Source organism: Schistocerca cancellata, chromosome 5 (genome assembly GCF_023864275.1).
Source record: "Schistocerca cancellata isolate TAMUIC-IGC-003103 chromosome 5, iqSchCanc2.1, whole genome shotgun sequence".
NCBI lineage: Eukaryota > Metazoa > Arthropoda > Insecta > Orthoptera > Acrididae > Schistocerca > Schistocerca cancellata.
The window spans coordinates 517,091,327-517,117,239 of NC_064630.1; the positions used below are offsets into that span (position 1 = coordinate 517,091,327).

Genomic DNA, 25,913 nt, shown 5'->3' on the forward strand with positions numbered 1-25,913 from the left:
CCACCAACGGCAAGGTCCATGGTTCATGGGGGGGAACTTGTAATTATGAATTTTTTTCTAAGTGTTAAATAGGTGTATGTGTATTGTTGAAGAAAAACATTTTCTTGTCTGGTGTGATATTAGACATATGCTAAATAAATAATAAATATGACATTATCATCATTTTGTACACCCAACAGGAATCATTTTGTTCATATATGTGATATGAAACAAAACAAACTTTATACACTTCTCACCCACTGACTTGAACTGTAAACTGTATGTCCTGACTCCTCCATTTGTGACAAGATTTAAAACAAATTAAAACGAAAATTGTAACTGTAGATGAAGGATAAATTGGTAATTTGAGCTGGATAATTTTTTTTACTTATCCAATAAATAAATATAGCTGTTTGCTCATATAAATATATTTTTATTTTCACAGTGGGCATAAATTAAGTTTGATGTGATTATTCACAACAACTTTTAAGAAAATTTAGTGAATTATACACTGGAAGAAACAGAAACTTTCATTTCTGAAATGGTATCTCCTTTCACCCTCTCTTGTATAAACTTGATCAGATCAGGAAGAGGAAGTGACATTTCCATATTACTCAAAACATCATGTACTTCGAAGCATGGTGGTGTAGCAACTGCCTTTTTACCCACAATAATTATAAATGGGAATCCACTTTTTCGTCCTTCCATTAACCTCTTTCCAATTGTTAAATGACATCTGTCATCTATCACAACATCATTTTTGAATAATTCTAAAAAATTGATTGCATCATATAATTCTTCAGACAAATATGTTGTGAAACTTTCTTTACTGCCCTCCTGAAACACAGAAACAGTAAATATTACAAATGTGTATACAGATAAAGGATAAAGTATGTGCAACATCGCTGTTGTAGAATATAAACTGGAAAACTCAGAATCACTTCTGGTTAAAGAGCTGAAGCTACTTCATAAAATTATAAACACTAAAAAATTGCAATTATGAAGATACAAACAAACTGGTTAGTACTTATCTATAGAAGATGCACTTCCTAGTATTGCCAATAGAAACACTTAAAATGGAAGCTACTCATCCTAATTTTTGGACCTATACATTTCTCTTTCAATGGTAAATTGGGGAATCTTGGAAATGGCCAGGAGGGAGGTGGGGGGTGGGGGCAGGGGCAGAAAGCAGTGTGGTGGCCTGAATGGTTGTCTTTGTGTGTGTGCGTAGTTAAGTAGAAGGTAGTAGGCTGTAGGGTGACAAAAGGTGAATTATCCTATGAAGCAATTGTGAAACCTAGTGTGAGGCTTAGGGTTTACCATATTTCAGCCACTCAGCCTGGATGGAAGGACGGAGTCACGAGAAAAAGTTTTGTATGCTGAAGAGTCTGATTCCCAAGACCAGATACCACAGTAGTGGAGACTGCCTGCACAGAGGAGGGTGCTGACAGTGGTCTGCCAATGCATCATAAAAAACTTGGAACTCAGTTCGAATACAATTTCAGGTTTTGGTAATATCTTTTTGGATAGATTTAGATGGAATGTTAGAAGGGATGAATGATTATAGGGGAGAGAAGAACTGTCCTGGAACTGTTCCAGGAAAGGTTAGTTTAATGCTGACTCTGTCAGATGTGAGTAGGACTGTTTGGTAAAGTAGTATTTCTAATTGAATGTACAGGTGAATAAGAAGAGATCATTAACTAGGGAGTGTGATTGAATGTGAACAGGTGGTGAGGCATTCTTTTAAATTTGGTGGCCTTTTTTCATCGACTATAATTGTGTGAGTAGGGTACCTATTTGAAATGAGACTCAAGTTTTCTTTGAACTGTTCAGCAACTATATGATCTGAGATGGGGTGTCGGTAAAATGATCCAATTAATAGTTTAGTTCGATTGTCAGGTATAACCTCTACCCATACCATTCCACAGGAACTATGTACTTCAATTTCACTATGAGATAAACTACTTCTGACACCAATAAATACTCCGCCACCAACTGTATTTAATCTATCCTTTCTGAACGCTGTTAGGTCGTTTGGAATATTTCAGCTGAACTTATTTTTGGGTTTAGCCAGCTTTCTGTACCTGTGGTTTCCTAAGACCTTCTGACCCAAAAAGCTGCCCAGTCTCTTCCACACAGTCCCCGCTACCCATGTAGTAACTTCCTGTATGTAGTGGACTCCTATATGGTGAATAACAACTATCCTTTTCATTATATTTTTACATTCAATCCTGGATTTTCCATTGTTCAAGTTTTGAAAAGACTATTTTGATGAAAAATGGAAAGGTAAGAATAGGGAAAAGAGGGGAGGGGGGACTGGGCAATAGTTTGTGTAGACTATGACACCAAGTACTACATGGAGAAGGAAAAAAAAAAAGATCCAGAAAATGATGAAGAAGAAACAACTGTAATTCTCTCTGAAGTTCCAAGAATGGGCTGTTGGCAAACACAAGTCTAAGATGAGTGATGGACTCTTGATTCAGCAGCTAATGAGATGACATCCTTTCATGATTGAAATACTCTTAAAAGTCATCCTAAATTACACAGCATCAAGGCAACTGAATAACTTAGCTCTGTTAGTCCTAGGCCATGTAGGCTGGAAGTTGTTACAATGAAATTCCAGTATCAAATAGTTTCAGCAATATTTCAATAATAGAAATTCTTTCACATAATTTCAGAAACTCAGAAATCTATGAGAATCATCATGCATTGTTATCTAAAATATCAAAGCAAAATGAAGAATATCCAGATTAGACACTTGTAGAAGAGGGAGGATTATTTAAATGTCATTGTTCATTAATTTTTCCAGTGAAGGAAAAGTTGAGACCACTAACATTTATTTGTTTGTACCAAACCACTGATTCACATGTTATGAATGCTTGGAAATCACATTCACTGAAGAACATTATACAGAAAAAGATTTTGGAGGAGAAATTATGAATTCACTAGCACTCGAGAAATACACTTCACAAAATGGAACACATGTTTAATTTTTTCAGAACAATAAAAACTTACGAGAAGTTATTAGAAATGCTTTATTTCCTAAAATGTGTTAATGTAGTAGCAAATTTACACAAACTGTAAGTTTTCAACATTTTGGAATGTATACTGGGAAGAGATTTCATTTTACAGATATAGAAATGAATATTACATTTCACTCATAAATAAGTTAATCAGTAAAGGTAACACTAAACAGTGGAGGCACTGAGGCTAAAGTGTACACACACACACACACACACACACACACACACACACACACAAAACCTGCCTGTATGAATATAGTGCCCCAGCTGACTTGACTGCACTGCAGCAAAATTCTCAGTTTTGTTTATGTATCTGTTCATTACTCAGCAGTTCCACTATATGATTAGTTATTACCTTTAATACTTAACTTATTTATATTTCACCATGAACAATTCAATTACTGTTTATCTTTGTCTGATGACATAACAGGTACGTTATTATTCAGTGAAACATAAAACAACATTTTAAAAATGTGACTGTAAGGGCTAAAGATACAGGAAGCAGTAACAATTCCTACAACTACCCACCAGTATGTGTGGGAATTGGGGAATGTATCAACATCTGGCTTGCTACCCTTCTGTACGTGGTAGTCTGTCAGAAGAAAAGTAGAGTACTAGCTGCTGACAAGAGGAAGAAATCAGTCTATCCTGAATCAGAAATAACGGCCTGGCATAGTAAAGATGATTATGTAACATGTTTTTTGTCATAAACATTACTTGCTCAGTATGTGTGTACTTATGGTCTATATAAGAGTGCAATGGTTACCATATTGTAATTACGTGAACCTAGTACAAGATCCCTTCATAATTACCTACCTTTGGTGGTATGATTAAAGTTCTGAATGGAGCTAAGGAAAAGGGTAATCTAATTTCTGATGATGAAGACAGAGATTCAATAACAGCTGCTAGAATTCTTGTAAGTCCCAGGCCAAAGCACCCCATCTGCAAAATTCCGTTGGTACCATCTGATGTCTGAAATACTGCTTTTAGAGGAGCTGAATATCTTGTACCAAGCAAGAATGTATGGCCCACCTGGAACAAACGAATATTATATAAACCATCAAGAAACTGGCACTACATTTTATATGGGTGACATGGAGACAAGTAGATGCTGTAAAACAATGTGATCATGGTCATAGTATAAGAATTTTTTTCTGTATGCAAGAAAATTGACCAAATAAAGGATAATATTAGATTCTGTGGTAACTAAAAACAAACTTCATCTTGAAAATGGCAAAACAGTTACAACTGTGACTATCAGGCAATTCACAATTCAAGAATCAATAAAAGCCACTTTCAGGCATTAAATGCCTTTTTTATTTTAATATACAATGCTCATTAATGCCAGTTACACCAACATTAGATGTTCATAAACATTTCAGTATACTTTTACAGTGGATTTAAACTGCTTCCTTGTCTGTTACAAAAAATTCTTAAATTGTTAAATTTTCACAATTTAAAAAGAGCTTTGAAGATATTTACATAAAGAGGTAGACACATAATTGGTTCTAAATATTCACAGCTTGCTAGTGTACTACATTACTTGCATAACATTTCTATTCATTGTTTTTCACATCAAGACTGACATCCACATAATATGTCGAAGATGGGCAAAAATAATAAGCAGCTTCATTTATTTTCTTTAAGTTCTAATTCCAGATATCATGCACTAAATTAGTGTAATGCACTAATGAAAATTGGGGGAAAAAAGAAAAAGACTGTGATCACGAGTAAAAGGGAATAGTACATCCAGAAATTATGTTTCAGAAATCAAGCATCATTCCACTCTTAAATTTCATAATAAAGTTGAAAATCTTCTTACTTACCAAACTTGCTACTAACATAATATCAGGCTGAGAACTTTGTTATAATAACTCGAATTGACCTCAAACCCTTAGGTCGGTGCATAAATTCACAGAGTTTTTGTTTTGCATGTTGATACTCTGGTAGATATGAGTTTATTTATCGATTGCCATTATTTGTTTGTAGTTTACTGTTGCTATTTCAGTTTACATGTTGTCATTTTGTCATTTGGAGATAGTGAGTGGAGCTGTAGATGCCAGAAAAAGGAGTGCCAAGGGAAGAAATTAGAACATTTCCAACAGATTTTCTGCTTGAGTTCAATAGAGAGGTGGCAGCAGTGGTGGTAGCCAGAAATACTTGTGCCATGTATGAGGACAGAGTATGACAAGAAAATGATATTCCCATTTTAGGGAGGATCATTTTGACATTAGTGACTCTCCATATGCAGGAAGACTTCTGTTCTTTGAAGAAGATCATTTGAATTAATTAATCCACAATGATTCACATCAATGCACTCGAGAACAGGCAGATTTGATTAACTGTGACCATTTCACCAACACACCACATTTTCATGCAATGAGAAAGGCTCAGAAATCATGTGTAGGGGTACCGCATGCTGTAAGCCAAACTCGGTGGGTGGCAGTACGTGCATCTCTGCTAGCTCATCATCAATTGGCTCGTGAACCACACTGACCATTCCTATCTATTTTACATTGTTACTGGTGGTGAGGCAGGGTGTCTTTACGCTAAGTTAAGGAAAAGAAAGGAATGGTTGAGCCCAAACAAAGCAACAACTCTCCATGCAAAGTCTTGCGCACATCCACAGAAGATAATATTATGCATCTGGTAGGACAAGGGTGGTGTGATTTAAAAATTGCTGCCCTGAAGTGTAACTATCACTGTTAACACTTATTTTCGAAAACTGAGACATCCTGCACACACAAACCAAGAACAATGACCAGAATACTGCATGAAGTGATACTACTCCTCCATGATAGCAACCCCCCCCCCCCCCCCCCTTCCCGCATTCTGCTTGACTGACAAGAAAAATACTATACAGGATTTGTGTTTGGAAGTCATTCCACACCCGCATCATGCAACTGATCTTGTGCCATCATTTTTTTTTTCACTTTTTCCACACTCTATCAAAAAATCTTCTACGAACTTCCTTCCTGGATGAAAATACACTCTGAACATGGCTCAACAGGTTCTTCACCTCAAAACCACGTGATTCCTATAGTCGCAGAATCAAAAAGTTACCCCAGTGTTGGCAAACTGTTGCAAATAATGAAAGCAAATCTATTATTGGTGACTAAACTCTTTGTTATATGTATCTACTGTGTTTATTAAACTTTTGAAAATGATCAATGTTATCCTTGAGAATACTATACATACAGGACATTTCACCCTGTTATCAGCACACAGCAGTAAGTCACTCAAATTAAGAACACAGAAATTACAGTGATTTTTTATGTTTGTACATGTCTCAGATGGAGAGACAATAGCTGTAGTCCTAAGACCATAGATTAAATACAAATGACTGTAACTGAGTGAAATTTCAGAGGTCATTAACATGATGAAATTCTTTATCATGCAATTACTCAGTCTTTGACATGCAAGTAATAAAAAAAAACATTTTCATGAAGACAATCAACTTGCTTAAAAAACAGAACTGGAAATGTTTTAACTTCTGTGATATAGCAGTGTATTTAAATTATTATCACCGTTACTCTGAAATTCTGAACTGCTGCTTCTTAATTCAACATTCAGACAAACCATGTAGCTCTTCTTTAATGCAGACTTCTTCACTTATGCAATTTACCCTGTTTTGAGAGCTGCAAACCTTTTTATATATCTTCAACTTTCTAACCAATAATAAAATGTCCTTCTTCTGAATATGATTCTTCAGTTACAAAAAGTTAATACAGAGTACACAATTTGTGGGCATACATTGATCTGCCATTGCATTGAATCTGCATGATGTGCGCAAATTAAAACTTTGACCCATCTAACTGCTAAGCTTCATTTCTCTTCTGTGAAATCATTCTAATTGTCATGGTATGTGCTGTTCCACAATATGCCTTGCTTCTATGAACTGGACATATGTTGGTATTTTGTACAATTAATCATAAAAACACAGTACTGTATTTTAGATTCAAAATTATTATTTTGAAACTTCCTTTTTGCTACAGGAGCAATGTCGCACTCAAACAACAAAACAACTGAACTCTAGATCTCTTACTCTAAGCATTTGAAAATGTCTTTTGTTTTGAAAAGAAAAATAAAGTTAACACAAAGAACAATTATTTACAGAAGTTTAGGTTATGAAGATAAACATAGCCCTACATCATCTCCTGCCCCCTCAGTTTGTAAGTCAGTTTCTTGAACTTTTCACAGAATTTCACAACTCGACCAAATCGGCTAACTTTCTCTGGTGAGACTGTTGGAGGTGTAGCTCATTCTCTAGTGAAGTGCTCTGTATGTTATGGTGTTTGAGTGCTTAAGTATGTAGATTGGTCTTAGTCTGCCAAGTGAGATATTCGTTGACACATCCTTAGTTTTTAGAGCAAAATATTTTGTTTTTTGCTCCAGGACTTCATAGGGCTTTCATAGGGACGCACTAGTTTAAGTGTTCATTTTGTCATTCCACACTTTACATGAATTGTATAATGCAGATTTTATTAACAAATGGTGTGTCCTTTACCTTGTGGGGACATTCTGTTGAGCATTTTTTAATATAAAAGTGAAAGCTTTCTGAAATAACATTTTATTAATTAATCAGTATGTGCATTAATAACAACTACATACCCCAGCACACATAATCACGACCTTGATATCAATTTACATATTTCAACATGTACCTTTAAACTGACATCAACACACAGTATGAAGTCTAAATGTACAGTCACGTCTTCACTTATTTCACAAGGCCACAGTTTCTTGCACATGTTTCATGTCCGGCTTTGCTAAGTGGTTTTGTGAAATCATCAGCTAACATTTCTTCAGAAGGCAGATGTTCAACATTGATATAACACCTGACTCAACATGCTTTCTTATTTTTGATACTTTATATGCTTGGATTTACAGTTTGTCACTACATTCTTGGCTAACTGAACAGCTCCTTTACTATCACAATATAATGTATGTGACTTTATGGCACTGCATGGATCTACCTCCGACATAAGTTGTCTTGACCACAGTAAATCTCGAACAGTTGATCCCAAGACCATATATTCAGCTACACAAAAAAAGAAAGTGCAGTAGTTTTTTGTTTTCTGCTAGACCACTAAATTAAAGAGTTTTGCTTTTTTTGTGCATGAACCAGTTACTGAATGTATGTCATTGATTTTATTTCCATAATCTGCATCACTGAAGGTCATTATTTTTCTGTTATGATCTTTAGAAAGTTATAGCGTGAGGCCCACGATTCCCTTTAAATATCTAAATAATCTTTTTACCGACAACCAACAAATCTTTTTAAAACAATGATTATATCAAATAAGGAGATTTACAGTGAAACAGATATCAGTACTGGAGACTTAGGACAGATATAGAAGACTTCTTATTGCCTCTTGATTAGGTACAACACTGGTATCACATGATTCGACTGCTTCAAGGTCCAAACCAAGTTCAAGTGGCGTTGACACTGGCTTCACTTCCCTCATTCCAAATTTCTCCAGAACTTTCTCTTTTGCATAGGATTTCTGGGAAATCCAATTTTTTCCTTTTTCACAATCCTGTGTAAATTCTGTGCTTGGGCACTGGTTTATCTGTCTTAAATCTTTTATCTCACAAAATATCTTCGAAGAACTTTTGAATTAATCCAAAACACTTCTGTCATTTGAGAACAATAGCATATATAGACATAAGTTAAGATGACTGGCTTGGTGCCAATTCTGAGAAAACAGATACATACAAAATCAGTGTTTGATTTGTTCAGTTTCAGTTTTCTTAACACCTCATTAATTTTTTGATTCCAGTTCCTACCAGTCTGCTTATGTCCACAAACAGCTTTCTTCAGCCTCCATACTTTTCCTGGAGTTGCAAAATTTTCTGGTGGAATGACATAAATTTCTTCATTTCGGTCTGCATAGAGATAAGCTGTAGTGCTGTCAACATAGTTGATCTCCCGGTTCTCTCAAGCTGCCATAGATAAGAGATATCTAATAGATGCATGCTCAGCCACTGGTGCCAAAGTTTCCTGATAATCAACAACTTGAATTTGAGCGCATCCTTTTACCACTATGCGTGCCTTAAATGTTTCTGGTGTACTGCTACCCCCAGGGTTTATTTTTAATACCCACTTAGTCTTGAGTGGTTTGTCCCCAATGGGTAGTTCTACTTTTTGTAATGTATTGTCACAGGTTTTCAAATATCCGTGTCACCTCAGATTTCTTCTTCAAGAAATGAACAGAACAGAGTCTTGAAAAATCACCAATGAATGTGAGAAAATAATGATTTCCACCAATAGACACTGTCTCCATTTGCCCACACAAATCAGAATGTACTAAGTCTAAGACGTGTTTAGAATACCTTTTGCTAGGTTTGAATGGAAGACATGACTGTTTTCTCATGATGAGAAACTCACATGGATCCTTAGCTACAATATCTTCATTTAGTCCCATTGAAACCTTTGACAAATTCAGCACAATCTTGCAATTCATATGTCCTAGCCTATGATGCCACAAGAATCCACTCTCTTTTGTATAGTAGCACTGTTTCATTTCACTTGTATTCAAGCAATAGATGACACTTTTAGGCATTGATTTGACATTAAGTTCACCTTCTGCATCATAGATGAATCCACTTTTTTTGTTAAAAGTAACTTTATGCCCTTTGCTTACAATTGTACTGACTGAAGCAAATTTGCAGCCGAGTTTGGGATGTGAATGATGTCAGCTGCTTCTACTTCTACTGTTTTATCATTGGTATGGAGGGTCAGATAAACACTTCTAGTAGTCTCTTGTGCTAAGCCATCACCTCCCACGCTGGTCTCTAATTAATAGAAGGCTTGACATTTTGAAGCTTCCTTTCATCATTAGTGACATGAGTCGAGGCACAGGAATCTAAATACCATATATTCTTTTCAAGAGACTGTTTAACATCAGCTGAAAAAAAAGTGTTCTTTTGTTGTGACTGTTTCCTAAATACATATCCATCATCACTATTTTTTGATGAGCTTTCTCCTTTTCTGTCCTTACTAGAACAATATTTAGCTATATGATTCGGTTTGTAGGCCTCTGCTTATTTGCATATAGAGCAGTTTCTTCATTTCCATTTGCATTTTTGGGTTTGATGTCTTGTAGCAGTTTCACTTTAATAGAACCTCCTGTGATACATGTGCCAGTGTTACCAAGTGCCATGATCGTAGGCTGATAACAATACGCAATCCAGCCATGAGCAGAGTGCTTATCCACTCTTCACTCACTGTATACTTCATTTCATTTAACCTAAATGTGGTCATTGTTATTCGATTACAGTAGTCATTGACCAACTTGCATTTATCTAATTTGGTTGCGATCAATGAGCTAAGTAAGCCCATTCTATGTGTGGGTTCTGAGTCTTCAAATCCTTTTTCCAAGGCTGTCCATGCTTCTGCTGCCACATTTGTGTTCCTTGTATCAGAATAATTCACCTTATGCATGAAAAGTATAATCCGGGAATGTGCCCTTTTGCCTCTCTTCTTCCGAGAATGCTCCTGTCTCATCAGATCTAAAGAAGGGATTTCAACAACATCCCACAGTTTGTCATGGACCAAATACATTGTCATGGCAAATTTATACATTGAATAATTTTCAAGCCTGATCAACTTTTCAACCACTGGAAGCCCAGTTGGGGCAGGACCACTCATTTTTAGCTTTTAGTGAGAAAAAATATTGGCAGTCTGCACACATGAATGATCAGTCATCAAAAAATGAATGATTGGCCCATGCATAACTTCTGAACTGGCTCTGGATTTCTGCAAACGAGTTCGATTTTAACCCTTACTTTCACACCTATGCTGGGATTACCGAAGAATGGGATACAACCTGCTGACTTTGACCAATGATGTCAAAAGTTACCAGAGATGATCTATTGCATATACTTAACAGAAAAGACAATTCCTGAGAAGCAGAGGAATGAAGGACAGAGAAAACAAATGGTAGACATATATCACATATTCATATTTTGAACATAATGTTAGGTATATTGCTTCTTTGAGTCATAGTATCCTACTCTTCAGTTGACCTATATAGCTCAATTGAAGAATGGGATACTAGGGCAAAAAAGAAGGGAAAGAAACGGAAAGAAGTAATGTAGAAAGGGAAAGAAGTAATGTTAGCATGGAATACTTCAGTTGAAAGATACGAGTTGTGTCCCGAAGTTCAGATGATCTTTATCGGTTAACTGCAGTACACATTTAATGTATATCAACTTTTTCACCTTCATTGGTACTACTTCAGTTGACCTATGTAGGTCAACTGTACATGGGATACAAATTTTACAGGTGTTACTTTTTTCACTTCGGCTACTACTAGCATCCTATTCTTCAGTTGATACTAGTACCAGCGAAGTTGAAAAGACTTACATGTGTAAAATTTTTATCCCACACTTCAGCTAACCTATATAGGTCACCTGAAGAATAGGATACTAATGCTAGCGAAGATGAAAAATCAACATACATAACTTTGGATCCTGTACCTCAGTTGAACTATGCGAAGGTGAATAAAAGCGACATACACAAAACTTGTATCTCCTACATCAGTTGACATATATAGACCAACTGAAGTATGAGATACAAATTTTTCATGTCTTCAATATTAATAGTATTGACTGAAAATTATCATAGTAGTACTAGTGTAAGCAAAAAAAAAAAAAAAAAAAAGTTCTACAACAGTAAAATTTTTATCTCATACTAAAGATGACCTATATAGGTCAACTGAAGAATAGGATAATAATGTTAGCAAAGGTGAAAAACCTGACTTATGTAAAATCTGTATCCCGTACTTCAGTTGAATTGTATAGATCAACTGGAGAAGGGGATACTAGTGCTAGCACAGGCAAAAAATAGCGACATACATAACATTTGTATCCCATAGTTCAGCTGACCTACATAGGTCAACTGAAGAAGAGGATACTACCTTCGTAGTTCCACTGAGGGACAACATGCCAATGTTACATATGCGGTTCATTGAAACCTCTGCCAGGCCCTTTATTGTGAATAGCAGAGTAATCACATAGATGTAGATGTCACTTTTTTTGTCTTTGCTAGCATTAGAATCCTATTCTTCAGTTGACCTATTTAGGTCAACTGAAGTACGGGATACAAGTTTTTTATATGTCAGTGTTTTTGCTTTCGATAGTACTAGTATCAACTGACAAGTACCATGACAATACTAGTGCTAGTGAAGGTGAAAAAAAGTGACAACTGTAAAATTTGTATTCCAAGCTGCAGTTGATGAATCCTGCTTCAAGTCTTCCATATTCATAGCTGGAGATAAATCCAAATGAAAATCAAAAAGCAAAAATTGTCCCGAATGAAAAACAATTCTTCCAAAACATCTCAAACTCATTAAGAATGAAAATAAGTGATGAATGAACTGTGATGAACAAATGATTTAAATTAATACAAGAGATAAGAATCGTACACAATACCTTTCTTAAAACACTCATTTATTTTAATTTGCAATGATGATACCTCACCACAGAAGATAACCAATTTATTATCTGTTGCTCATAAATTAGTAAACTAAGACATTGCTGTGCTAATATTAGTCTTAGTCATAGGAAAGGGGAATTTTATTAAAAATTCAGTAAAAGTGCAGCTGGGCGATGAAGTCTGGGGCCGCTGGCAGTGTGTGGTAATAGTCGCAGCCAGTAGGCCAGGCAGGGTAAACATGGCATGGCGCTGCAGCGGCGTATTGCACATACGATTTGTTTGGAGTGGAGCAACAGTGAGGCAGGGAACTGCAGCATTGCTTTAAGTTATTGTGATGTGTGAGGCGACGCAGTAGGCCAGAGCCGGGAGTGGTGATGTGTAAGTGGCTGATAAATGGGAATTTACCCCTGCCATAATTTCTGTCTCTCTCTGACGCTACGTCAGACGCATGGGGAAAAGCAGTATAAACAGTCAGGCACTTTTAGCTTAAGGGTTGTGGCAGGTCAGTCGAGAATTGGGTCGGACCTGTGCTGGCCTATGCTTATAGGAGCCAGTCTGGCAGCGATGTTATAAATATTCTGTGTAAACCTGTACTTTGTTTCTATGTACTTGTCCAGGCCGTGTTCTGCCTCTGGGGACACAACAACAGGGCAGGATGGAACGACAGCCAGGTACTTGGAGACTGCACGGTCTGACTGAAGGAGGGCAGTGATAGCGGTCAGCAGCAGATCCAGGATGGGCCATGTCACTTCACATCTGGCATACCGGGGTCTGGGCGAGGCGTACGCTGCAGGAGGTGCAGCAGCACTGAAACAGCTTTAGGGACGGTGGCGGGTGTTGCCATCCGGCAAGCACCACTAGCAGCAAGTTGTGGCATGGCGTCCAGGAAGGCACAGGTTCAAGTTCGGTCCTGTCCTGGGAGCAGCAGCGACTGAGGGCCACAGGTGACCAGTACAACCACCTTTGTCCCATGGTCAGATAGAGTAGGACAACTGGGGCGGAGGGCACCAGGGACCAGGGACTGTAACAGTCTCTGGAATCGCGGGCAGTAGAGCGGCGCCAGTCACTACGCCTCGGCAAGCAGTGGCCGAGTAAGTGTGGCTGACTTCCATCGTCAGGCGGCCTCGATGAGCTCAGCAGCAGTGTCGGCAGTTCAGGGGTGCTGAGATGGTCGGACTCGAAGAACATTGTGTGGGCGGTGTGCCAACATTACACTTCTGTAAACTAGCTGAATAAAGGAATACTTCTGAATAACGTTGTATCACTCTGCACTGCCCCTTGACTCTATTGAACTTGCTCGGCCTCCTGATGACAAATGGTGCAGTGGGCACGGTTTCAGCTCTGCCAACTGGAGTCTCGGGTTCGACCATCGATGGTCCACAACAGTGGCATCAGAAGTGGTGTTAGTTACAACAGTGGTACCGGATTTCCACTCCCACATCTTGATGTCGAGCAAGTAGCGTTGAGGTGTGCCTGTGTAGAGCGGTAGTTGAGGTGTTTGGCTGCGTTCGTTATGGATGGTCGTACAGCATTCTTCTGTAGCACCACATTTCGAAAGCTTCTATTCTCTTCTTGTCGTTCAGGAAGTGTTCGTCCATACCAGTATAGGGAGGAAAGCAGGACTGTCACCTACGCCTGAGCATGATGGGGATGAGTGAATGACATTTGAGTTATTGTTTGTGTGTCATTCATTTGTGTTTAAAGGGGTTAAGTGTCAATTAGGGTGGACTTTTTGAAGGTGTCTTTTGTAAGGCTGGAGGAGCCTGTAGATTTATCTGAATTCAGGGGAAATGGGGGACATGTTGACATAGCGCTTAAGCAATGTAATTTTTGTAACCTGTCAGGTCATGGATTACCGTGTACAAAGAAGTTGCCAAAGAGTTTTATATTTGTAGCAGATTTGGACATTTGGCGCACAATTGTTCAGAATGTAGATGGGTGGTGATTCTTCGCAAGAACTAAGTTTTAGGAGTTGTTCTTGTTGTTGTGGTCTTCAGTCCTGAGACTGGTTTGATGCAGCTCTCCATGCTACTCTATCCTGTGCAAGCTTCTTCATCTCCCAGTACTTACTGCAACCTACATCCTTCTGAATCTGCTTAGTGTATTCATCTCTTGATCTCCCTCTACAATTTTTACCCTCCACGCTGCCCTCCAAAGCTAAATTTGTGATCCCTTGATGCCTCAGAACATGTCCTACCAACCGGTCCCTTCTTCTTGTCAAGTTGTGCCACAAACTCCTCTTCTCTTCAATTCTATTCAATACCTCCTCATTAGTTATGTGATCTACCCATCTAATCTTCAGCATTCTTCTGTAGCACCACATTTCGAAAGCTTCTATTCTCTTCTCGTCGAAACTATTTATCGACCATGTTTCACTTCCATACATGGCTACACTCCATACAAATACTTTCAGAAATGACTTCCTGACACTTAAATCTATACTCGATGTTATCAAATTTCTCTTCTTCAGAAAGGCTTTCCTTGCCATTGTCAGTCTACATTTTATATCCTCTCTACTTCGACCATCATCAGTTATTTTGCTCCCCAAATAGCAAAACTCCTTTTACTACTTTAAGTGTCTCATTTCCTAATCTAATTCCTTCAGCATCACCCGACTTAATTCGACTACATTCCATTATCCTCGTTTTGCTTTTGTCGATGTTCATCTTATATCCAACTTTCAGGACACTGTCCATTCCATTCAACTGCTCTTCCAAGTCCTTTGCTGTCTCTGACAGAATTACAATGTTATTGGCAAACCTCAAAGTTTTTATTTCTTCTCCATGGATTTTAATACCTACATCGAATTTTTCTTTTGTTTCCTTTACTGCTTGCTCAATATACAGATTGAATAACACCGGGGAGAGGCTACAACCCTGTCTCACTCCCTTCCCAACCACTGCTTCCCTTCCATGCGCCTCGACTCTTATAACTGCCAATAACTGCCATCTGGTTTCTGTACAAATTGTAAATAGCCTTTCACTCCCTATATTTGACCCCTGCCACCTTTAGAATTTGAAAGAGAGTATTCCAGTCAACATTGTCAAAAGCTTTCTCTAAGTCTACAAATGCTAGAAACGTAGGTTGACTTTCCTTAATCTATTTTCTAAGATAAGTCGTAGGGTCAGTATTGCCTCACGTGTTCCAATATTTCTACGGAATCCAAACTGATCTTCGCCGAAGTCGGCTTCTACCAGTTCTTCCATTCGTCTGTAAAGAATTCGCGTTAGTATTTTGCAGCCATGGCTTATTAAACTGATAGTTCGGTAATTTTCACGTCTGCCAACACCTGCCTTCTTTGGGATTGGCATTATTATATTCTTCTTGCAGTCTGAGGGAATTTCGCCTGTCTCATACATCTTGCTCACCAGTTGGTAGAGTTTTGTCAGGACTGGCTCTCCCGAGGCTGTCAGTAGTTCTAACGGAATTTTGTCTACCCACAGGGCCTTGTTTCGACTTAGGTCTTTTAGTGCTCTGTCAAACTCTTCACGCAGTATCATATCTCACATTTCATCTTCATCTACACCATCTTCCATTTCCATAATATTGTCCTCAAGAACATCGCCCCTGTATAGGCCCTCCATATACTCCTTCCACCTTTCTGCTTTCCCTTCTTTGCTTATAACTGGGTTTCCATCTGAGCTCTTGACATTCATGCAAGTGGTTCTCTTTTCTCCAAAGGTCTCTTTAATTTTCCTCTAGGCAATGTCTATCTTACCCCTAGTGAGATAAGCCTCTACATCCTTACATTAGTCCTCTAGCCATCCCTGCTTAGCCATTTTGCACTTCCTGTCGATCTCATTTCTGAGACGTTTGTATTCCTTTTTGCCTGCTTCATTTACTGCATTTTTATATTTTCTCCTTTCATCAATTAAATTCAATATTTCTTCTGTTACCCAAGGATTTCTACTAGCCCTCGTCTTTTTACCTACTTGATCCTCTGCTGCCTTCACTACTTCATCCCTCAGAGCTACCCATTCTTCTTCTACTGTATTTCTTTCCCCCATTCCTGTCAATCATTCCCTAATGCTCTCCCTGAAACTCTGTACAACCTCTGGTTCTATCAGTTTATCCAGGTCCCATCTCCTTAAATTTCCACCTTTTTGCAGTTTCTCCAGTTTTAATCTACAGTTCATAACCAATAGATTGTGGTCAGAGTCCACATCTGCCCCTGGAAATGTCTTACAATTTAAAACCTGGTTCCTAAATCTCTGTCTTACGATTATATAATCTATCTGATACCTTCTAGTATCTCCAGGATTCTTCCATGTATACAACCTTCTTTCATGATTCTTAAACCAAGTGTTAACTATGATTAAGTTATGGTCTGTGCAGAAGTCTACCAGACAGCTTCCTCTTTCATTTCTTACACCCAATCCATATTCACCTACTATGTTTCCTTCTCTCCCTTTTTCTACTCTCGAATTCCAGTCACCCATGACTATTAAATTTTTGTCTCCCTTCACTACCTAAATAATTTCTTTTATCTCATCATACATTTCATCAATTTCTTCATCATCTGCAGAGCTAGTTGGCATATAAACTTGTACTACTGTAGTAGGCATGGGCTTTGTGTCTATCTTGGCCACAATAATGCGTTCACTATGCTGTTTGTAGTAGCTTACCATCACTCCTATTTTTTTTATTCATTATTAAACCTATCCTGCATTACCCCTATTTGATTTTGTATTTATTGATTTTTAGGAGAAGCAGAGTGAAAATAACACTTTGCTGTCTGCACGTCCCGTACAAATTTATTTGCTTGGCACCGGCAGCGCTAATTCGGATTATTTGGCTTGTTGCCGGCCGTTTGTCACTTTTCGGTTAATGACAAGCTTCAAACACATTGACTTTTGTGCGCTTTAATCATTCCACAACCTGGAATTTTCTTTTCAAGTAACTTCTCTGCAAGTTCTACACTGTTATAATAATTATCCATGTAGAGGTGATGCCACTTTCCATAAGAAGGTGTCAACAGTTCCATCACTGTTTTTGCTAAAGTTTGTCCAGCGGCAGAATATATCTTGAATGAGGAAATGTATCCAGTATTCGAATCACACAGCATCCGGATTAGTATGCCATATTGTGCAATTTTCGACGGATTGTAAACTTAAAATTTAACTGTCCATGCCATAGTACCATTCTTTCCTCAATTGATATGTTTTGACTTAGATTAAACATTTCCTTAAACTTTCTGGAAAAATAATCAATTACGAATTGCACTTTGAAAAAGCGGTCGGCATTACCCAGTTTATTGTTGTTGTCGGAAAAATGTAAAAATGATACTATTTGCCTGAATTGGTTGCGGGACATCGTTTTGCGAAATATCGGTGTGTCTGTCAACAAATTCGTTGAACAGTAATCATCAATCCTTGTTTTTTTTTACTGTAACCATAATGATAGCAAGCCAAAACCATTTTCTAAGTTTATGTCCCATAACGTCGACAAATTGGGCATTTTTTTTATCCAGTTTCCTTCTATTGCAATTTTGACTTTAATACTTGTTGGTTTCATTGCTAATATATTCAAATAGATCATTGCCAGTATATAATTCTACAATATCTATGACACTCTGTGTATCTTCGGAAAATATGTGTGAACCCAGAGATCCTTCAAATTTATTATTGGTCCTCAGTAAAACACAGTCTGTCTTCTTTGATCCATCCGAATCAGTTGGCGACCGTAGTGTTTGCGCGAATTCTTCTTGGACGTATTTCACTATCTGATTATCTGACGATTCTGCTTCACTTTCATTTTTTTGATATGCAGTGTCTTCTTCCCAATCGGCCAAGTCATCCGGAACTTCAGACAAGACGTCCTTGCATTCATTGTAAATAATTGTATCGTCTCCTTCATCCGCCATGATGAAGGTGAACAAGTACTTATAAAAACAAAAAACTTGTTGAAATGTGTAACTTATTGTTACCTACACAAAACACCAACAGAATAAAAAAGATACTAAAGTGCTGTCACCGGCCACTGCACCATACTATGCTCACGACACCACTGTGGTGTCGCCAGCCGCTGAGTGATACTATGCACATGACACCACCGTGGTGCCGCCGGCCGTTGACCACTATTTCACGCACGACACTACTGTGGTGTCGCCGGTCGGCAAAGTGTTAATACTAACAGTAGAGCTATAAGCAAGAGTAGTGGAAACACGGCAAGCAGCAGAGGCCGCGGCCGTGACTACAGCAGAAGCAAATTTGGGTATTGTCGGAGGCAAGGATAAGGGACAAAGAAAAATATGAAGAATTAGCGAGGAGATTTGAGGCATTGCAAGTAGGGGAAGGGATGGCAGGTGAAAATAAATTGCAAATTGGGGAGTGTCATATACGGTTTGACCTGCAATCGCGGCATTGATTAACCTCTTTTCGGGTAAAACAACGGAGGATGTGTCGGTATTCCTTAACGACATTATCACAATGGCTGAGGCCAATGGGTGGTCGGATGTTGTAATGTTGAGAGTGGCGAAGTTATACTTGATAGGGGATGCCAAGTCGTATGAACTATACCATGAAACATTGAACAATGTGGGGACATTTGCAGAGCTTGAGGCTGTAGTTATGCCAGAGGTACCAAAAACAGAATAGTACCAGGTTTTTTCAGAAGAAATTAAGGGTGTTAGTTATGAGAAGAAATGAGACTGCGGAGATTTTCTCAGACAGGATTCGAAAGCTGAATGCACAAATGTTTGAACTGTCACCGAGTGGGGAAATTAATAGTGTGCTGTCACAGGAGGCCGAGAACGGGGCATTAGATGTGTTTTTGCGGGGAGTACCACTGAAGATATCATGTTGGGTGAGGATGGAGAATCCCAGTGATCTGCGGCGGCTCCAAGGATTGCCACATACTTAGAGGAGGTAGATTATGCGACAAAGCAAAGGGTGGAGCAAAAAGTTCTGGCAGCGGAAATTAAGTGTTTTGGTTGTGGCCAGGTAGGTCATATTAGGAGGCAGTGTCAGTGTCAGTTGCGGTGTTACTCATGTGGGGAAAATGGGTCACTGGGCAGCGAACTGCAGGAGTAAAAGTAGGTGGGAACCTCGGCGACAGCAGCCGTTAAATAAGAACGGGACTGCTTCAACCATCGGAGGGCGGTCACAGTGAAATTAGATAATGCGCTTGCAGGTGCACAGACTGAATGCTGCTTATTAGGCTTGGTGAATGGAAAGGAACAGAGGTTTTCGGATGACATGGGGGCACACACGTCTGTTCGCGTTCTACACCTGGTTAGCAGGAGAAGGCTTGAGGCACCATGTTATAGGTTATGTGGGGTGGGGGATAATAAAGCGGAGTCATTGGGTATGACGGTACTTCAATTTGTGATTGCAGGAACTAAGTTTAGTGAGCAGGTAGAGGTGTTACCATGTGTGGGTGAGGAGTATTCGGTGATTCTCAGACTGGACTTCCTTGACAAACATCATGCAAAGATAGATCTTTGGCAACAAACAGTGGAACTCAGTGGAACAATGTTTTGCATCAGGTAAACGGTTGCAAATGGACGAATGTTGCAAAGTGCACTTAACGTGAAGGTGACGCTAGCTAAACTGCAAACAGACTCATTAAAGGTCGATCAGCAGGATAACATACTAGCAGATACAGGGAAGGCAGTCAGGGACTTGATAAATACGGACTTACCAAAGGAGACACTGTACATGGTGGAGCCACTCTCAAGTAATGAGGAGTCGGATAATGTGCACTATTTTGTGTGGAGGAGTTTAGTTCACGCAAGTTATGTGGAGGGAGATTATAGGGTTCCTGTAAGTATAGATAACTTCAGCAGAGTGGATTTTAGCTTGTCAAAAGGGTTGTTATTGGCCACATTGGGGTTTTTGGTGAAGATGACCTCAATAGGGAGGATTTAGAGGTGAGCCATAAGCAAAAAGTCGATGCAGCGCAATTGAGGGGAATATTGCGGCACTTGCAGGGAGACAACAAGGTTGTGTTGGAGGAATTGTTATTGACATTTAGCAATTTATTTGGAATGGAGGGTAGGTTACCGGCAACACAAATTACAAAGAATCACATGCCAATGGAGGATAATACACCAGTGTTTAGGAAACCATATCGGGTAGCACATCATATGCAACCGCTACTAGAGGAGTGTATAGAAAAACAACTATGAGATGGAATCACAGAGCATAGCAATAGCCTGTATTCAAGCAATGTAGTTCGCGTACCTAAGAAGTCGGTGGATGGTACAAGGAAATATAGGTTTTGTTGTGATTATAAGTTTCTGAATGTGAAAACCATTTTGAACACGTATCTGATTCCAAATATTACGGACACAATGGATAATCTGGGACAATGTAAGTATTTTACGATGACGGATTTACGGAGTGGATACCACCAGCTGGAAGTAGCACCAGAGGATAGGGCAAAGACAGCTTTTACTGTTCCTGGGGGCACTATCAGTATATATGTATGCCGTTTGGGTTGAAGAATGCACCGACAACTAGATGGGATTTAAAGGGGGTTGAAACCAACGACATATATGGTTTACCTAGATGACATCATAGTATTTTTGAAGGATATACCAGAACAATTATCGTGTTTAAGAGATGTCTTTAGAAGATTGCAGTCGGCATGGTTAAGATTACGTTTAGGAAAATGTAATTTTGCGCAGACACAGGTCAAATATTTAGGTCATGTAATCAGTGAACAAGAGGTTCAAACTGATTCTCGGTTAACAGAGGCAGTTCAAAATTTTCTGACACCATGTACAACAAAGCAGTTAGAATCGTATATTGGATTATGTTCATATTATTGTAAATTTGTAAAGGATTTTGCTAAAATAGCCGAGCCGTTAACAAAGTAAACTAAGACGTCGTTTGTGAAAGCCAACAGGTTGTATCTCATTCTTCAATTGATTCCCTGTACCTGGGCCCATAACCTTTAGTTGGTCATTTTTTAAAGAAAAATGAAAGCTTTCTGAAATAATGTTTTATTAATTAATCAGGCCATGATAACAATAACTGCATACCCCAGAACACACAATTACCACTGAGTAATAACAATGAAAAGGAGTAAATAAAAAAAACTGTCAATATCAATTTACATATTTCAATACATTCTGAGGGGCATAGTTTACCTATATGCTGGTGTAAATGAGAAGTGAATGCGGGTAGATCTGCTTCTAGTTTGTTTTTTGACATTACAATGAAATCATCAGGCAATGTTAGAGTTGCACCATACAGCATCTCCAAAACTGCTGAATTATCTCCTCCTCTCAGACAGCTATGCTGTCTTATGATAACGGTTGGAATTAAGGCACTCCATTTATTTTTACAATGAGCTCTGATGGCTGCCTTCAATGTTGTTCGATAGAATCTCTCTATTTTCCCATTTGATTGTGGGTGGTATTCTATACCCTGAATTAATTTAGAACCACAAACCTTAACTAATGCATGGAATAGCTCTGACTGGAACTGTGCTTCAGCCTGACGAAACCATATATCAGGCTTTTCAGTCCACAACGGATGGAGTTTCACACTAACTTTGTCCACTTCAATTTTTGTACCACTGTCTGGTACATTACCATTCCCTCTATCTGCCATCATATTTGTTTCTTGTTTAGAATGTGTCAGGGTCACCAGTTGTTGGTCTTCTTGTAAAAGTAATCACAAAACACAGTATTTTAGGTTCAAAATTATTATTTGGAAACTTCCTTTTTGTTACAGGACGAATATCGCATTCCAACAACAACACAACTGAAGTCTAGATCTGTTACTCTGTGCATTTCAAAATGTCATTAATTTTGAAAAGAAAAATCAAGTAATGCAATGAACAATTATTTACACAACTGCAGGTTATGAGCATAAACATAGTTCTACACAGGATACAGTATTTCAAGGATACGTGAAAAGAGGTGGCGGGATGAGGTATCAGCAAGAGATGCTAATGTTAATTTAGTTTATTCCAAAGTGAATTTGTGTCACCATTTGAAAGCAGCTTTCCGAAAAAAACTATCTAGAAAATCCTTAAAACACAAATAAGCCGTGGATAACTCAGGGAATTAAAGTCTCATGTAAGAGGAAAAGGCAAATATACATAAAGCCCAGAATAGCTCTATATCTGGCATTAGTTGCGTAATATCAAAAATACTGTAGTATTTTAAGCAAAGTCATTAAAAAACCCAGAATTATGTACATCCTGACAGAAATAAATAATGCAGATAATCAGATTAAAATTATACGGGATATTGTCAAATGGAAGACAGGACGGCCAGTGAGTGCACAAGATACAATAACAATTACAGTAAATGACAATCTTGTGACTGGTAACTCACAAGTTGTAAGTATTCTTAACAATCACTTTCTACATGTAGCAGCAAGAGTAGGAATAAATGGTCAGTTGAAGAAGCAAGAGAATATATTAAAAGAATCATTCCACAAAACTTTAAGCAAGTACAAGTAGTACCAACATCCTTCACTGAAAATAACATAATTCTGAAAAGTTGTTCCAACGTAATAAATAATGTCCATCATGATGTATGTAATGCATAACTGGTACATCGAATTTTACCACATAAATTAAAATATGCATTTGTGAAACTGCTTTATAAGAAAGGGATCAAGAAAAAATTAAATAATTATCATCCAGTTTCTTTACCAACAGGCAACGGCCTTGCCGCAGTGGATACACTGGTTCCCGTGAGATCACTGAAGTTAAGCACTGTCGGGCGTGGCCGGCACTTGGATGGGTGACCATCCAGCTGCCATGCACTGTTGCCATTTTTTGGAGTGCACTCAGCCTCGTGATGCCAATTGAGGAGCTACTCGACCAAATAGTAGCAGCTCCGGTCAAATAAAACCATCATAACGACCGGGAGAGCGGTGTGCTGACCACACGCCCCTCCTATCCGCATCCTCAACTGAGGATGACACGGCGGTCGGATGGTCCCGGTAGGCCACTTGTGGCCTGAAGACGGAGTGCTTTTTTCTTTACCGACAACTTTTTCCAAAATATTCAAAGAAGTACAGTACTCAGGAGTAGTCTCACATTTAAGTAGAAACAATTTACTTGGCATAACATAGTTTGGATTCCTGAAGGGTTGCTCGAATGAAAATGCTATTTAGACATTCATCTAACAAATATTACAGCCTTAGATAGTTAAATATCACCAGATGGTATTTTTGTGATATTTCCAAGATGTTTGATTCTGTAGATCATGTTGCACTCTTATACAAACTTAAATTTAAGAAATTAATGGCTTTACACACAACTGGTTCAAATCATACTTAACAAATGGTAAGCAAAAAGTTATGCTGATTAAACACACAAGCATAAGCCCAAAGGCTTCAATTATGGGTTGACTCCTATTCCTTATATAATAAACAATGGTGGCTGTGGTTTACGAGCATGTGAAGATGACACCTTGCAAATTTATTGGTCTGTCTCACTTGTTTCTCTGCTTCACTTCCGGCGGCTATCTGACTGCCAGTTTTGCTAGCGGGATGAAAGCAGAGCTCACCATCTGCAGCATCGTCGACAGGACTGACTGCGGACCTTTGGTACAGAGCCGAGTGGAGGGTCTGAATCAGAGGCTGAGACGGTTCTGCGACCGTGTGGGCTGCAGATTCCTCGACTTGCGCCATAGGGTGGTGGGGTTTCGGGTTCCGCTGGATAGGTCAGGAGTCCACTACACGCAACAAGCGGCTACACGGGTAGCAGGGGTTGTGTGGCGTGGGCTGGGCAGTTTTTTAGGTTAGATGGCCTTGGGCAAGTACAGAAAGGGCAACAACCTCGACGGGTGTGGGGCAAAGTCAGGACATGCGGGGACCAAGCAGCAGTCGGTATTGTAATTGTAAACTGTCGAAGCTGCGTTGGTAAAGTACTGGAACTTCAAGCGCTGATAGAAAGCACCGAAGCTGAAATCGTTATAGGTACAGAAAGCTGGCTGAAGCCAGAGATAAATTCTGCCAAAATTTTTACAAAGGTACAGACGGTGTTTAGAAAGGATAGATTGCATGCAACCGGTGGTGGAGTGTTCGTCGCTGTTAGTAGTAGTTTATCCTGTAGTGAAGTAGAAGTGGATAGTTCCTGTGAATTATCATGGGTGGAGGTTACACTCAACAACCGAGCTAGGTTAATAATTGGCTCCTTTTACCGACCTCCCGACTCAGCAGCATTAGTGGCAGAACAACTGAGAGAAAATTTGGAATACATTTCACATAAATTTTCTCAGCATGTTATAGTCTTAGGTGGAGATTTCAATTTACTAGATATAGACTGGGACACTCAGATGTTTAGGACGGGTGGTAGGGACAGAGCATCGAGTGACATTATACTGAGTGCACTATCCGAAAATTACCTCGAGCAATTAAACAAAGAACCGACTCGTGCAGATAACATCTTGGACCTACTGATAACAAACAGACCTGAAATTTTTGACTCTGTATGTGCAGAACAGGGAATCAGTGATCATAAGGCCATTGCAGCATCCCTGAATATGGAAGTTAATAGGAATATAAAAAAAGGGAGGAAGGTTTATCTGTTTAGCAAGAGTAATAGAAGGCAGATTTCAGACTACCTAACAGATCAAAACGAAAATTTCTGTTCCGACACTGACAATGTTGAGTGTTTATGGAAAAAGTTCAAGGCAATCGTAAAATGCGTTTTAGACAGGTACGTGCCGAGTAAAACTGTGAGGGACGGGAAAAACCCACTGTGGTACAACAACAAAGTTAGGAAACTACTGCAAAAGCAAAGAGAGCTTCACTCCAAGTTTAAACGCAGCCAAAACCTCTCAGACAAACAGAAGCTAAACGATGTCAAAGTTAGCGTAAGGAGGGCTATGCGTGAAGCATTCAGTGAATTCGAAAGTAAAATTCTATGTACCGACTTGACAGAAAATCCTAGGAAGTTCTGGTCTTACGTTAAATCAGTAAGTGGCTCGAAACAGCATATCCAGACACTCCGGGATGATGATGGCATTGAAACAGAGGATGACATGCGTAAAGCTGAAATATTAAACACCTTTTTCCAAAACTGTTTCACAGAGGAAGACCGCACTGCAGTTCCTTCTCTAAATCCTCGCACAAACGAAAAAATGGCTGACATCGAAATAAGTGTCCAAGGAATAGAAAAGCAACTGGAATCAATCAACACAGGAAAGTCCACTGGACCTGACGGGATACCAATTCGATTCTACACAGAGTACGCGAAAGAACGTGCCCCCCTTCTAACAGCCGTGTACCGCAAGTCGCTAGAGGAACGGAAGGTTCCAAATGATTGGAAAAGAGCACAGGTAGTCCCATTCTTCAAGAAGGGTCATCGAGCAGATGCGCAAAACTATAGACCTATATCTCTGACGTCGATCTGTTGTAGAATTTTAGAACATGTTTTTTGCTCGAGTATCATGTCGTTTTTGGAAACCCAGAATCTACTATGTAGGAATCAACATGGATTCCGGAAACAGCGACCGTGTGAGACCCAACTCGCTTTATTTGTTCATGAGACCCAGA

General features: G+C 38.9%; 1 protein-coding gene across 2 annotated transcripts in view; it reads right to left on the reverse strand.

Moving 5' to 3' along the window:
* Positions 1-391: 391 nt before the first annotated feature.
* LOC126188305 (probable proline--tRNA ligase, mitochondrial) overlaps positions 392-25,913 on the reverse strand; it is a 107,368-nt gene continuing 81,846 nt past the window's right edge. For both annotated transcript variants that reach the window (XM_049929899.1, XM_049929897.1), the window contains 2 exons: positions 3,819-4,034; positions 392-816 (listed from right to left, as the gene is read on the reverse strand). In XM_049929899.1, the coding sequence (XP_049785856.1) occupies positions 484-816; positions 3,819-4,034 (549 nt within the window). In that variant the 3' untranslated portion in view covers positions 392-483. The remainder of the gene's footprint in view (positions 817-3,818; positions 4,035-25,913) is intronic.